We start from the raw sequence: 16,071 nt of genomic DNA, 5'->3' as shown, positions 1-16,071 counted from the left end.
TCCAAAAACGTTTTTTAGCATACTTTTTTTTTCTTAACTGTAAATATATTTCATTATATGTGAGAGCTAGTAAGATTCTCCTTCGTTTAATTTTATCAATTTCTGCTTGTCGAATTATTTCGCGGCACTGATAAATCTATCGTTGGTATTTATAATTCGCAGACATTATTCGCTTGACGCTGCAGTTTGACGCTCCGATTTGACGCTACTTCTTATCTAGATGGCACTTCAATCGAAATTATATAATGTGGTTAAATTTGACGCTCAAAGCTAGCGTCAAGCGTCAGCATGAAATCGCACCTTAGCACTTAATCGCTCGCAAAACGCCCGTTTATAAATCGCTCTTTTCTTACACTCGATGACACCTCCGCACGCACGTATCGTTCTCGCTTCTTTTTCCCCTCACGTTCCCTTGTTTCCCCTTATATATCAAACATTCCCTTGTTTAGGCTTCTAAGCAACTTTCTCTCGTGGTAACATCTTGCCAGGCAACAAGTTTGTCTCTATTTACGCTGCCAGGGAACGCTCTCTCATAGCTACAACTCAACATACCACGAACTTCCCCCCTGTTTACGCTACCAGGCAACGTACCCTTGTAGCTTCTTCACGCCGCACACGCACATAAATCAAACGCTCCTACTCCCACAATAGCTTTATTTACAATTCCTCTAAAGATATAATCACGTAAAAGGATTAACAACAAATATATTAATATAGGAATTTGCTTACAATTAAAAAAATTAATATAATATAATAATGTTAAGGTATGGCTGATAAATAAGACAACGCAGAGTTAATATTAAAAGTAAGATTTATTATAAAACGGTGAAAAGAAAGAACTGTTGAACAAGCCTCGAGCTAGGCCGAATACAGAATAAGTAGAGGGCGCAATAGCGCCCTGTACTAAGGGACTGTGCGGCCCATAGGAGAAGTAGGGGTAAAGAGTAGGGGCGGCGGAGTGAGAAGACATAACGTCTCTTATATACGCTACTCTTAACACTCCCTCCCGGTATGTCTCGATACTCCACAACATCTAGTTAATAGACTCTTTAAATGATTTAAACCATACAATATATTCAACAACATCTTTAAGTGATCAAAATCGCAAATAGATTAAACAAAATCTATGAGCAAATAACTTGTCATACTTGTTTATATTGAACTTATACAAAACAAATTTAATCTAACTTGACAAATCTTTGGCACGAAATGTTAGTTAACTCTCAGTTACACAGCTTAGCCCTGCGAAGAAGAAGATTTATTCCCTGGATGGGAAGAAGATAACAATTTAATTATTCATAATCAAATCTGTAAGATATTTATGTATTTTAAAGGTTAATGTCTTTGTGAAAATGTCAGCAATCTGTTTATTCGAAGGAACCCAGTTTAACTTAACCAGATTTAAATTAACGCATTCCCTAACGTAGTGTTCTTTCCTTTCGATCATGTGCCTTAATTTATTATTGCCATTAGATTTCGCACACGCTATTGCTGACTTACTGTCACTGAACACATTTATTGGATACCATTTTCCTTTTATTATCAACTCAATTGACTGCTCTCTGCAGCATATTCCATTCGTTCTTAGTTGGATTTAGTTGATGCCTACTCAACACATTAGTAATGTATGCCATGTCAGGCCTTGTACCGTTAACTATGTGTAGCAATGTTCCAACGACCTCTCTATAAGGAAAATCTTTTGTCAGTGGTACAGCAATAGTTTCTTCCCGATCTATTCTTTCTCGATTACGGACTTGATTCGAAACCATAGGTGTTCTCTTAGGATAGGATTTTCCTTCTAAGAATTTTTCAAGCATTTTGTCAATAAGTTTTTCCTAATCTAGTCGCAAAATTTTATTTCTCCTATCTCTTCTAATTCTAATTCCTAAGTATTCTTTCGGTTCACCTAAGTCTTTCATTTTAAATTCAGCTTTGAGCTTATTTTTAATTTCTAACATTTTACCCGGATGATTACCTATCTCTATTATGTCATCAACATAAACAAGCAAATGTACAAAATCATTACCATCTCTCCAGGTGAACAAGCATGGATCGACTAAGTTTTTCTCAAGCCCTATCTTGAGTGCAACTTCAGTGAATTTTTCATTCCATTTCTTCGGACTTACTTTCAAGCCATACAACGATCTTTTAAGCTTGCAAATTTGATCCTTTGGCCCTTGACCTTCAGGAAGAAGTCCTACCGGAATTTCCATATAAATTAATTGATCCAACTCACCATACAAGAAAGCAGTGTTAACGTCCAATTGACACATATCAAGGTCGTAAGCATTTGCTATTGCAAATAACGCTCTGACCAGTGACAATCGAGAAACAGGTGCATAGGTTTCTTTCAAATCGTACTCGTTTCGATCTTTAAAACCTCGTATAACGAGTCTCGCCTTTTAAAGCTTCTCACCTTTTTCATCAACTTTGGTTTTGAACACCTACCTTGAATCTATAATAGATCTAGTTAAAATCTGTTAATAGATTTAGGAGTGTATTCTTCCGCATATGTCCTTCACTATATATATTTGGTGCAAACGACACTTTATAGTACTGTAGCAACAGATTTGGAGCAGCAGTCGTGTCTCGAAATTCAACAGAGCAACATCTTCGAGTGTACTAATTTTGCAATTGACTCGAAGAAATCATACCATTACAGTTCTACAAGTGGACGTCCAGGATCTAAATTCAAACAGCGTAAATTCCGAGGAAACCAGCACACCTACGATGGAGGTACTGTTCACGCGAGTGCATCGGCAGCTAAATTGCAAAAAACCAAAGATACAGATTTCGATGTGAAAATTAAAGGCAACGCAGGCTACAGCATGATACAGTTTTTTCGGTTTTTTTCATTGCTATCGCAGTGGATACAGTGTAACGTGTGCCAAGGCAATATTTCATTTTCGAAATACGGCCAGAGATTCATTGACTCGTGTCCGATGATCAGTGATGAATACGAAATCAATCGTCAACCAATTTTGAAAATTATAGAGGTAATAAAAATAAATATAAAACTATTAAAAATATATAAAAAATGAATATAAAACTATTCGATTTTTTCATTTCAGATGATCCGATCTCAAGATTTTTTCAACAGCGCAGAGGCTTGTCTATTTTTAGGCGTTCTATTCAAGGGCCTTTCCAATGTATATAGAGCGTATAAAAAAAATAAAAAAAATTGTTTAATGTACTTTAAGAGTATATTTATTAAGTACAACAAACCCTACATCAATATCTTTTTTAGATTTCTAATAAAAAATTGACAAAAATACCATTGTTTTCGCGGGATAAAGTAGAATCCTGTCTTAATGGCTATTTAAACCAGAATGAATATAATAATAACAATAATAACAATAATAAAAAATAATTTTAAAAATTTATTCGTCAATATTAAATCTGTTGGATGATGGCGTCATTATTTTGAAAACGGACACATGATAATAACAATGTTTCGTAGAATAATTATTACTTTTTATATTTCAATGTTCATTGCGAATAACGAATTCGTGTCTCTTTAGTTTGAATACATAAATAATAATAATATGGATCCTTGATTAAAATTTTTAACTATTTAGTTATTGTTCTGCATTTTTTTCTGCAAAAAAAACCCAGCTTTTTCGTATGCTTCTTTTATCTTCGAATTGTATAGGTTATAAATAGAGTCGATGTTTTTAAGCTTACCTTAAGTTATTATCTTTTGTTATGAAAAATTAATAAGCTTGTAGAGGATTTAGCAATATTTTGACATTCTTTGATTCTAAAAATATTTTTGTAAAAACTAATTAATTTTAAACTAACAATTTATGACTAATTTTTACGAAATTCTCTTGTTTTGCTTGTAATAATTCTTTATATTCAGGTGCTTTTTTGTCCCTTTTTAGTTCTATTTTTAGTGCTATAAATTATTCCATCTTCCTATTTCGTGATGATCTATTTGCTCAGCGATTCGTATCGCAAGTTTTAATGTTAATTTTTTTATCTGTAACAAATGATGTCTACTGCTTTCACTTTTAAGTCCCTTTATAAATCTATCAAGCAAAACTGAATCTCTATTAGGGCCAATATTGAGTTTACTAATAATCTGTTCTAAAGCCTTAGCATAAAGTATTGGAGTTTCGTAAGTCATTTGATTTCGAATATAGAAACGAAAATTAGCCGCATCTATCCCTTGATAAGGCGAGAAAATGATTTCTAACGTAGATATAAGCATATCGTATGAAAGACTTAAAGGGTGAGCAGGTGCTATTTTGTTCATAATTGCTAAAGAAGCAGAACGGTCTATCATATTCAATAAAAACCTAGCTTTCATATCATCTGGTATTTTGAGTAAATTGAGTGTAAACTCAAACTCATTTTGCCATAAAAGAAAACTTTTCTTCTTTGGATTGAATCTCGAGATATACCTTTCAGCTTCAAATATTAACAACGCAAAGTTCTCCATTACTCCTGATATTGAACAAAAATTAAAATCTTTTTATTGTTTAAAATACTAAAATGGATTAGAAATTTTTGGTACAGTTTTTCGCTTACCTTTTTCCAATGAGTACTATGTGTTTTTGTAATATCCTTCGAAGTAAATATTCTGACCAGAATATTAATGTCTTATATTTATTATATGAATACTCAGTTTAAATGTATAGTATATAATGAAGGAATTAAAGTTCGTATTTACGGTAGAGAATAGTTTAAACAATAATTCTATAAAGTTAACAAAACATATAAAGCTAACAATACATATGCACCAATAATATTTTCACTACCTGTCAGCTATTAAGCGATTCCTATTTGAACTCAACTGTAAATAAGACTGAGAAGGAATAATTCCTTTTGAGTCCTTGCTACGCTTTTCAATATCTTCAAGCAATATAAATATTTTGGATTCTAAACAACATTTTAAAGTTGACAACATTCAACGGTTTAATGTGACTTTATTTGTCTAAGAATAACGCCTTCTAAAGGAGATCATTTTTGCATTATTATAATTCCAAAATAGTTTTTTTCACTTAATATTCTGAAATCTTATTAGGTGATAATCTCTTCATTAAAATAACATGTGTGCAGATCACACGTGTTAGAAGTGAAATCTTCAAAAACTAAGATTCGAGAGAATGAGATGCCCCTCGCTACCGCCCCCGTCACCCCGCCTCCGTCACTCCCGGAGGTGGCAAACGGGTGACGAAGGAGGTAGCGGTGGGCGTCTCATTCTCTCGAAACTTAGTTTTTGAAGGTTTCACTTGTAACACATGTATTTTACGTTTTATTATTGTTGACATATAATACATAACATATTACACAGTAAGCAAGTTCTCAATTTAAAGAAATAAAACGAGTTGCTTATATCTTTGATATATTTTTGATATGTTGGATGTATACAGCATCAAATAGTGTTTGTAATGCACAGTTGGCATAGAGGCGACATACACCGCCATGGCATCCTCTACACTACACATCGACCTGCTATACACCCGGAGTTTAAGTTCGTTCCACCTGGAGGGAAAAACCATGGCATAAAAAACTCCAAGAGGTCGTAAGGACCAGAAACTAAGATGCTTACTCTTTCAACTCGTTCCACTGAAAAGGGCGAGCTCCTAGAAAATTACGAATTCCAATAGCGAGCTCAATTTAAATATTTGTTTGTTTTTTTTGAATCCGTGTAAATGCCCTTCTAAGAGATGACTTAGATTTCAATTATCCATGCTCAGCGTATCAACTTAATACTTTTCATAAACTAAAAGGTGTAAAAAACAAGAGATAAACTGCATTACCCTGTCTCCTTTCAAAATAATGACGAAAATCTTACTATTGTTTTGTTATTTATAATTATAATAATTATAATAATAAAAATAAATATAAATGATAGTGTGGTACTTAGCCTTCTTTGTCGAATTTCGACAACTCTTAGTCGCTTGTCTTGTTATTTTTTCACAGATTGTCTTACATGATCATCAAAGACGTCCAATGGAGAAATAGAAAGATTTTTTTTGTAACGGACATAGTAACGCTCTGACGTAACAACATTACGCCACGAACCTTTGTTTTGACACACACACACACACACACACACACACACACACACACACACACACACACACACACACACACACACACACACACACACACACACACACACACACACACACACACACACACACACACACACACACACACACACACACATAGCAGAGCAGGAGACTACTGTTGGCAACTGTAGTCACATCAGTGCTTACGTACGGAATATCCATTTGGGCCGATGCGCTAGAATTACAAGAAGCATGGAGAAAGGCTGGACCAGTATATCGTCTGAGTGCCCTAAGAGTAGCTTGCGCCTTCCGCACAATATCTGAAGAAGCAGTGTGCGTCATTTCTGGAACTTTACCTCTCAGAGTCCTAGCTGAAGAAAGACGGAACCTTTACCAACGAAGGAGGTCAACAACACTGAGCGTAGAAGAACTCAGAACGGAACAAAGACAGCACAGCATCGCACGATGGCAATCTCAGTGGGATGCCGCAGAGAAGGGTAGATGGACGCATCGTCTTATACCAAAGATCGACATTTGGCTGAACCGGAATCACGGTGAGGTCAACTACTACCTAACGCAGATGTTGTCAGGACATGGCTGCTTTCGGGCTTATCTTCACCGCTTAGGGCATGACGATTCTCCGGAGTGCCCGTCCTGCCCCGGAGCCACTGAAGATGCAGAGCACGTTTTTTTCGAGTGCTCGCGTTTCAATCAACAACGTGAGGAGCTGGAGAAGATCCTGAAGAAGACAATTCAACCAGAGTCAATCGTAGAAGCAATGCTGTCTTCAGAAGCTGCCTGGAATGCAACGAACACTTTTGCCACAGAAGTGCTTACAGAGCTGCGTTCCATCGAGAGAAAAAGAGCAAAAGACAGAAGCTAGAAGGAAGAAATAACATCTTAGCCACCAGAAGGAAGAGCGACATCTAATTCCTCCCCCCGCGAAGAAATGCCTTACGGCGGTACCATGGGGGATCAGAGGATAGAAGAGAAAGGGGTTTAGGGTTTAGTGGGTAGGGGCGTCAGCGTCGAGTTTTAGTATGACGCTGCGTCGAGTCGCCACATATCCAGGCCAAACAGCTATGCCTAGAATCCGTAAAGAGGATTCCCCCCCCTAAGGGAGAAAAAAAAACACACACACACACACATATATATATATCGATAGCGAGAGCGTCGCACAAAGAAGTAGATTAAAGAAAAGAAACCAAGAGGCAGTCATCGTTTAGTAGCCGAGCAAAGAAGGCGTTTTATCATCACTCTGTATTTTTACTTCTTTATATTAAATATATTGTATATCCGTGAAGAGAGGTTTTTCTTTCTACATCAACCTATTAATAACACCGCGGAATTCTTTCCTTTTTACTTGTTAGATATCCTTTAGGAAGACTAACAGGAGAAGGGGAATCCCACATATATATATTAGGGCGGGTCAAAAAAATCAATTATTTTTTTTTTACAAGTGCCACGGAAAAATGGGTTGCTAGACATCTTAAAACAACTCTCACCAAATATGAGCTCTTAATTTTAATAGGAAGATTCTCCGCATCGCAGTTTTTTATTTTTTTTCAGTCCAATAGAATAAAATTCATACCTTATCATTAATTGATTTTTTTGACCCACCCTAATATACATAATATAATATACATATATATATATAGAGAGAGGGAGAGAGAGAGAGAGAGAGAAAGAAAGAGAGAGAGGGAGAATAATATCTACTATGCTGTATATATGTAAAGATATAAAGATTAGAAAGAATTGAAATTTAAGAGAGAAATGCTACTTTTGATTTTTGAGAAGTGATTTAATGTGTATTAAGTAGGTTGTAAAAAAAAGTTTCTTATTTGATATTTTTATATAAATATTACAGTCGTTATGCATTTTAGCTATTCAACATGTATACAGGGTGATTCTTGTTACGAGGACGAGTAATACCTTTTTTTTAATAAACAATAGAGAAAAAATCATAAAATAAAAAGTTATATGGCGCATCACATGTCACCTTTCTATGACCATACTTTTTTTGAAAATTCCTTGATGCTCCCGCTAGATGCAGTTGTACTTATTTTTTAAAAGGAGCTCTAGATTTTTTTTTACACTATTCGATTCCTTTTTTTATTCAGCATTAAAAAATATAAGGTGAAGGTCAGCGAAATGTCAAAAGTTTAAGAGATATTTGAAGTTTTATATATCAGTAATATATTTTATTACAATAACTGTTCTAATGTTCCTTCATTGCATTCTAAACATTTTGTAATGCGCTTTTTTACATTTTTCATTACATTTTTTAAATAAGAAGAATTATTTATATTTTAAAATTTTTATATTTATTTAATTTTATACTTCATTGAAAATATACTATTTATATATGTTGAGATTAAGTTTTTTCTATTGTAAAAAAATAAAAATTACGTTTGGACAATCAAATTTGTCAGTTTTAACAATATTTAAATTTCTTAAAAGATTATTTTTCTTCTCAAAGAAAACGTTTTGGCCACTTTGATTCTCGATGTTAGCAGGAAATATAATTGTTTTTATAATATATCAATTTACATAATATATATTATTATACTTTGAATACTTATGCTATTAAAATGTATTAGTTTTGTAAAAGAAAAGTCTTAATATTGAAATATTGCGATATATCGGTTTAGATATTATGGATAAGAAACAACTTATTAAAAAGTTTGATCAGAAAGAAACTACATTATTTTACACATGTACATTATTTTGTGTTTGAACTTTCAGTATCTAATACCAGTTAATAATAATAATAATAATAATAATAATAATAAAGGTAATAATAAATTAAGAGGAAAAAAGTGCTCTCAAAGGAAATAAAAATTCTCAGTTTAAGAAATGAATGTTAAATTAGACAAATTATTATTATTTATTATTATATACGTTATATTCGACTTTATTTAATATGCTTACGTTTTGAACATCTTCAGTATTAATATCAGGATCAATTCATCCCCAAATGAAATTTTTATGATTGTGCTCGTGTTAATCTCTGATATTTTGATACTTTGTACCATCTCCCGTTCTACATGCACGCTTTTCAATCATTTCTTGTGAGGTTTTCTTGAGATCATAAGCCCAACCGATTTTAGCAAAACCATCGATAACTGCCGTTGTTAAGTTCAATTTGTAGTTTCCCAACTCAGCAGCTTTGTAATCCCAAGGAAAAACGTGATGATAATTATGCCAACCTTCACCGATAGCAAAAAATGAAACAACAGGGATTTCTGTCGAGGAAATAACACTGCGAAAAGAGAAAATATTGATAAATATTTTTATATTAAAAGTGTTTACATATATATAGGAAACAATTCTATTTTAATAGGAAGGGAGGGGGTGGGGTAATATATTATCACACAAATGCAAGAAAAGTTTATTTAATTTGGTTAAAGAATAAGAAAACGTTTACATACCTATCATATGGTTTTGTGCCCCAAATATGTGCAGCAGAATTTACTAGCCAGGTAAAGTTTAAGGATAGGACGTATCTGGTAGCATTGGCATACCAAGCGTTCCTCAAACCCTCTCCCCAAAAATATATAGGTATCAACGTAGGAATGATGAAACAAAACAATGGCATAAGAATTCTATAATGTCTAATAAAAAAAAAATACAAGGAAATAATATCGATTATTTAATATAAAGACAAAAAATGATTAGTAAATATTCTAAAGTAATTGATATTTACCTGCGTTGCCATACGACCAACCAATCTTTCTTGAGATCGCTCATATCTATAGTAGCACCTTTTATTTTAACATCGGGATGCTTTTTTAGCATAAGCCAACCAACATGAGAGAAGAAAAATCCTCTTTTAGCGTTATGAGGATCGGCATCCGTATCAGTGAACTTGTGATGGTTCCGGTGATTTCTTACCCAATCATAAATGCTATTCTGTAATATAAAAAATTTCATTAACTTGTTTGCATTATTGCACAATTTACGATTACTCGTATATGTGTCATTTTTTTTATTGATTTGCATCTCATAAAGAATAATTTAACGTGTTTCTCTTAAGAGTTTGTTTTCTATCAAATGAAATAATTGATTTAGATTAGATTCTTATTACTTATTATATATATATATATATACATAATTTATAGTTTATATTTATATTTCAAATCTGTATATAATATTTATTGTTATGTAAAGCGCTTTTTTGTCACAATTAATGAGTTTTTTGATTGACCGGAATAAAATGGAAACAAGTTTTTGTGCGATTATTTGTTTTTATATATAAAAATATAAAAAAAGTGAATGAACTTACTTGAAACGCCATTGTTTGGCAAATCATCAGTATTAGTCTCATCGGCCATTTAGCTTTGTATGCTTTATGTGACCATAATCTATGAGCACCTGCAGTCGTACCGAAGCCTGATATATACATTGCTATTATTACTGTAAAATTGAGAAGAGTTTATTATTTACTGTTCTTAATAAAATTTAATTTATTTTTCGTTTCGTTACTATAAATGAAAATTGCAATAAATCGCTGCCAATGATAATAGAATAAATCTATTATACATGGCATTGTGCGATTGATAATTTCAATCGATAATTGTGATAACTTACTGAATATTATAGTATAGAAATTTAGTGCGGTTACACTTAAAAATAATCCATATATGCAGCATATATGGATATAAAGAAGAAATATTACATTTGTCCATATAATGTTCCACTTATATTCGGTTTTCAATTCTTCTGACGTCTGCATATTTATTCTTCAGTAAGTTTTTTAATTCTTCTAAAATAAATAATAATTAACATATTAATGGGATTTTATTTTTTTTATTTTTATAAATAGAATTAAACAAAATTTTTCATAGTTTTCTTATAATTTAGAATTTTTTATTCGGAAGCTTATTTGCCAAAAATTTTCTTACTGATCAGCTATGAAGAGATAATCAAATCACTTTTTTGATTAGAACAATTTTCTATTTCTATTTCACGTTCATATCACATAAATACACCATTATTTACGATGAAATTGAAGAAATTTGTGGTCAAGATTGATACTTTTCATTAACCCTGTTTATACTGACTTAACGAAAAATATGAATAATAACGAATAACAAAAATATTGCAAATATAATACAAAATAGCAATCACTTAAATATTTAAAAAGAAAAAATATTATTAGAATAATTTATATCTATATTAGAAGTGATTTTAAAGAAATAAGCTACGAAGACCGCGGATTAAGGGGTCGCGCTCAGGGACGGGAACAATGGCGAGATTTGATATTTGCGATAATAAACTTTTGATTTCCTAATGCTAATTAACAATAATAATAATAATAATAATAATAATAATAATAATAAATAAATAACAAAATTATACCTAAAAACTAAGAACACAGTTAGTCGAAAAAGGTTCGATAATTTCCGTGTAAAATATTGAATGTTGAAATATCTGCAGAAGAAACGACTTCAAGAAATTATAAAACTCACTAGCGTTATATTAACACGAAAGTACAAATAAATCTGAGACGGAGGTTGAGAACGTAAGACCCTTATATGCCCACCACATCCCCACCATGGGGTTTTTCGTAGAATTCAGTGGTGGGGACTAATCTGTTTCATAGGGATTAAAATGTTTTGAAAGTGGGGATAAAAAACATCCAATGAATTCCATAACATGAGACGATTGAAATAAACCCTGCTACTATTGGTCAATCAACTTGGGGTAAGGATTTCGGAAACCTAACCACTACAATCCAATTAACCACCGTAATAGTAACATTTTTACATGATTTTTTCATTCTGAAGCAATTCGTCACTAATATATTTAAAATCATTAAGATTTTGTAACAAAAAATTTGCTGATGAATGGAATGATGAAATAGTTTATTTTGAAAGTAGTCTTACTCTATTTGTCAATTATTATTTTCTAGTTGTACCTTGTTATTGTACTACTTTATGTTATGTATCAATAAAGCATTTGAGATAATTTATATTTCGAGTAAATATGATAATACTCTATTGTAAATAAGATAAGACAAAAAGTTTTTGTACTAACAAAATAATTTAAAGACGCAATTTTTAAAAGGGTAAAGAATTCTGATGAAGAATCAATAGACTGGGTAAAAATATATTGGATGTGTTTTGTCACAAATAAACCGTATCAAATTTTCATTAAGATATCAATAAATGAGAATAAAAATTTTATAATCCTGAATTTATTACAACGTTAGAATAGACCAAGAAAGATCGAAAATATTGTACTGACACCACTATATAAAATATCAGGCAAATTACAACAGCAAAATTCAATAAACAAAAATTTTAACAAAAAAAAACCGACTACAAAAAAAACTATTTAAAAAAAAAATTAATAATCACTAAAAATTTTGTAGTGTATTCGTCTATATGTTCATTTTTCTATTGATTTACCACCGTTTATTCGTTATCATTATTCTAAACTCGTCTACTTTTTTTTGTTTAACAATGTGTGATAATATTGTAGGATGTGAAAATATTTAGCACTACTTAGTTGTTTCTATATATTTTATGAAAGAGGGTACTCGAAAATTTATTAAATACACTAGAGATCTAAATAATAATAATCCTGTTTTGATAGCGTTGTAGCACGTTTTCGAATAATATTTAACAAATATTTTCGACATTCGTTGAGGTCACTTTTCATATACGAGTGAACTTTGCATTAATAATGTTTTCGCATTATCTTAATATGATACGGATTTCAACTCGTGGTGTCAGAGTTCATCGCCTGTAAGTGTCTTTCGTAAGACTCGTATTAGCTGGATGTAAAAAACGGCAGGTCGCACTTCCTACTTTTAATCACGTGTTGAAGTTGAAGGTTTATGCGACACAGTCGTGGAATACTAAAGTCCGAGCAGTGTTAACGTGTACATTAGATATGCAAAATTAATTTACATTCATATAGTCACTTTATTTTAAATTCAAATATGGAGAGTTAATAGAAACGTTATTCCTAATATAATTTAAAAAACTTTTTTGTAAAACAGGAAACTAAGATTTAATGTTTTTAAACAAACATAACGAATGTAACATAGTACATGGGTGATTCTCAGATAACTGTGATTTTTACAACTCAAAATTTTTAAAAATTAAAAATGCTTTATAACTTATGTTTTGGGTACTATTGTTCCCCAATTATGCTCAGAATTAAGCCAGTAATGCAGTTCTACTACAACTTTAATAGACAAAAAACTAGGACAAAAATTGAAAATTTCAATGTTACGGTAGTGACAAATAAATGAAAAATTCAAAGTACTTACCTACATCTTTTTTAAATCTTAAAATAATAAAACGAATGATAAATTATAATACTCTCATAATGATACGAAGACTTTTTTGGTATTTTCTTTCTTGATTTTAACAATCTTTAAGCGCTTGACTCTCACCCGGAGTTCGCGGGTTCTAGTCCCCGCTCTCCGACATCGAACGAGGGGACATGCCTGCTCGTTGTCGTGGCTTTGGGATCGCGGGCGTCAGAAATAATGTCCTTGGGACCACCGCCAACATTCGACGTGGTGGGTTTGGGGGGGACCGGACTGCTGCGCTTCGCACGAGGGACGGTACTGCCCGCGAAACCACCACAATGATAGGTGCTCCCCGCAAGGGGTCCGGGCACAATAGTCCAAGGACTGAGCGCCCGGAATAACAAAACACACGAAAAAAAAAATAGTTGTGGCGTCTCGCACCAGCGCAGTGCTGACACCTCTCGGCCAACAGCGCGCAGCTGTAGCAGCGCGCGCAGGAAACGGGCTGACATCTCTCGGCCGACAGCACTAACTTACGCAAGCACCTCGTATCGCGGTTCCACAGGGGCATCCGATTGGGCCTGACCACGCCCTTTTGGCTGGCCGGAGCGGAAGAGTGACCACTGCGACCGTTGCTCTCCCCACTTCCGGATGCCTGGATCGCCGTAGCGGTACACACGCAGGAAGAAACACTTCACTTCTGCTTCGTCCATCGCACCGTCCGGTCGCATTCTTCTCATCGCGCTCTCGTGTCTCTCTTGTGTACAAACTTATTCTCTGTACGTGACCACGTGGCACACCACGCCGACAAATAAAATACCGTCCTACGGGATCAAAGAAATAAACAGAAATTTCTTTCCTCCACACGGAGTTCATTGGCCCATTCCTTGCGTCAGTGCAAACGCACCCTAACGCGCCGAGTAACCTCAGGGAAGGAAATTCCTAAATTGGTGACCCCGACGTGATACCGAGGACCATCTTCTCAGCACCACGTGCTCTCTACACCACTGGATTCTCAGCACCACGTGCCCTCCACACCACTGGATTCTCAGCACCACGTGCTCGGCAACACCACGTGTTCTGCATCACCACGTGCTCATCAACGCCACGTGCTCTCCGGCGCCATCTATCTTCGCGTGAGTACCACGTTCTCCTTTACTACCGGCACCTCTTCGCCTTCTAAAGGAAATAAAAGAGAGAAAGATGCCTATCACACGCGCCGAGGCTTCCCAGCGCGATACCGAACGCCAGAATACGGCACCGGCTGCTACGCCGACCTCCAACGTATTGACCACCGCCTGCACCTGCACCTGCGCCGAGGCCAGCCAGCCCTGCAACACCGGACGCCTACCTGGTCGCCTTCCACCCTTCACGCGTCAATACCCGGCCCTCTGGTTCGTGCAGCTAGAGGCCATCTTCGGGAAATACGGGACGCACTCGGACGACGACCGCTACTACGCCGCCGTAGCAGAGCTTGACCAGCACACAATCGGGGAGCTCCAGGATGTGCTGATGACGCCACCCGCTACCGGCAAATACGAGCAGCTAAAGAAGCACATCATCGCTCGTTTCGGCGACACCGTGGAGAAACGGCTGCAGAAGCTGTTCTCCGGCCTCACCATGGACGACCGCTCGCCGTCTCAGCTCCTCCGCTACATGCGCCACCTCGCCGGCGACAGCGTCAGTGACGACGCCATCAAGGTCCGGTGGCTCGACCTCTTGCCTCCGCAAATCTCTCAGCTGCTGCGACTCCTGCAGACCATGGACCTGGACGAGCTCGCCGCCAAAGCCGACGGCGTCTGCGAGTTCGCGCCGGGCGTCTGTGCCACCCGACGGGGATGCCATCTCTCTCCGCCAGGCACCGCCCTTCTCAGGCCTCCACTCCAGCGGGATAACGGGGACGGGGAACACACGGCAACGCACGCGGTACTCGCCAACCTGACCAGCTCCAACAACCGGATGGCCGATCAACTCAACCGGATGGCCGATCAACTCAACCGGATGACCGATCAATTCCACCAGCTGACCGTCACCCTCGGCGCTCAACCACGCTCTCAATCACGCGCCCGGTCACGCGCAGCCTCGGGGAGCACCGCGCCAGCAGAATCATCCTGGTGTCGTTACCATCGGAAATTCCGGGAGAAGGCTCGGAATTGCCTTCCACCATGCAGCTACGAACAGGACGGGGCGTTAAACTAGTAGCGCCGCCGCACAACTTGGCGGTACACGGTGGCGCCGCTCGATCCTTCTCGGACTTCCGCCTCCACGTCCACGAGCACTCGCTCAGGCAAGCGATGCTCATCGACTGCGGCTCCGTGGTATCACTCCTGCCGCGCCGCCTGGTTTCCGGACCGCTGTCCCAGGACAGTCTCCAGCTCATTGCGGCCAACGGGTCACCGATCCCCACTTACGGACGACGCCTACTTACGCTCACCCTGGGTCTTCAGCGCGAGTTCCCCTGGGTATTCACCGTCGCCGACGTGCCCGTACCCATCCTAGGAGCAGACTTCCTCAACCACACGGGCCTCCTAGTGGATATTCGTAGGCAACGACTGGTCGACCCGGCCTCTTCCAAGGAATCGACGATGCACTACCGGAAGGCTTCCGTTCACGGGGTCGACGCCATCGCGGGACCCTCGGATCTCCACTATCGCACCGCCTACGACAAGCTGCTCGCTGAGTACGCAGACCTCGCCCAGCCCTCGGAGAGGGGCGCAGCGCTTCAGGGCTCCTCAGTGGTGCATCGCATCACAACCTCCGGAGCGCCTGTCTTCGAGCGAC

General features: G+C 36.6%; 4 protein-coding genes across 4 annotated transcripts; 2 read left to right on the top strand and 2 right to left on the bottom strand.

Moving 5' to 3' along the window:
• Window positions 1-2,009: 2,009 nt before the first annotated feature.
• LOC149031031 (uncharacterized) lies at window positions 2,010-3,255 on the top strand. Its single transcript, XM_089177027.1, has 4 exons — window positions 2,010-2,037; window positions 2,488-2,996; window positions 3,072-3,201; window positions 3,248-3,255. The coding sequence occupies exons 1-4, from the start codon at window positions 2,010-2,012 to the stop codon at window positions 3,253-3,255; spliced, it is 675 nt and encodes a 224-aa protein (XP_089033153.1).
• A 152-nt stretch (window positions 3,256-3,407) lies between these two features.
• LOC149031030 (uncharacterized) lies at window positions 3,408-4,793 on the bottom strand. Its single transcript, XM_089176923.1, has 2 exons — window positions 4,534-4,793; window positions 3,408-4,449 (listed from the first exon to the last, which is right to left on the bottom strand). The coding sequence occupies exon 2, from the start codon at window positions 4,442-4,444 to the stop codon at window positions 3,899-3,901; it is 546 nt and encodes a 181-aa protein (XP_089033049.1). The 5' UTR covers window positions 4,445-4,449; window positions 4,534-4,793; the 3' UTR covers window positions 3,408-3,898.
• Window positions 4,794-8,184: 3,391 nt separating this feature from the next.
• Window positions 8,185-13,578, bottom strand: LOC107073447 (acyl-CoA Delta-9 desaturase). Its single transcript, XM_015334095.2, has 6 exons — window positions 13,306-13,578; window positions 10,614-10,788; window positions 10,309-10,439; window positions 9,730-9,935; window positions 9,455-9,637; window positions 8,185-9,285 (listed from the first exon to the last, which is right to left on the bottom strand). The coding sequence occupies exons 2-6, from the start codon at window positions 10,756-10,758 to the stop codon at window positions 9,027-9,029; spliced, it is 924 nt and encodes a 307-aa protein (XP_015189581.1). The 5' UTR covers window positions 10,759-10,788; window positions 13,306-13,578; the 3' UTR covers window positions 8,185-9,026.
• A 915-nt stretch (window positions 13,579-14,493) lies between these two features.
• Window positions 14,494-15,489, top strand: LOC149031029 (uncharacterized). Its single transcript, XM_089177026.1, has one exon. The coding sequence runs from the start codon at window positions 14,494-14,496 to the stop codon at window positions 15,487-15,489; it is 996 nt and encodes a 331-aa protein (XP_089033152.1).
• Window positions 15,490-16,071: the final 582 nt, after the last annotated feature.

The sequence above is a fragment of the Polistes dominula genome, unplaced genomic scaffold (assembly GCF_049000335.1).
Source record: "Polistes dominula isolate Pdom_NZ unplaced genomic scaffold, Pdom_raw_medaka contig_12, whole genome shotgun sequence".
NCBI lineage: Eukaryota > Metazoa > Arthropoda > Insecta > Hymenoptera > Vespidae > Polistes > Polistes dominula.
This window is presented reverse-complemented; position numbering and strand designations above follow the sequence as displayed.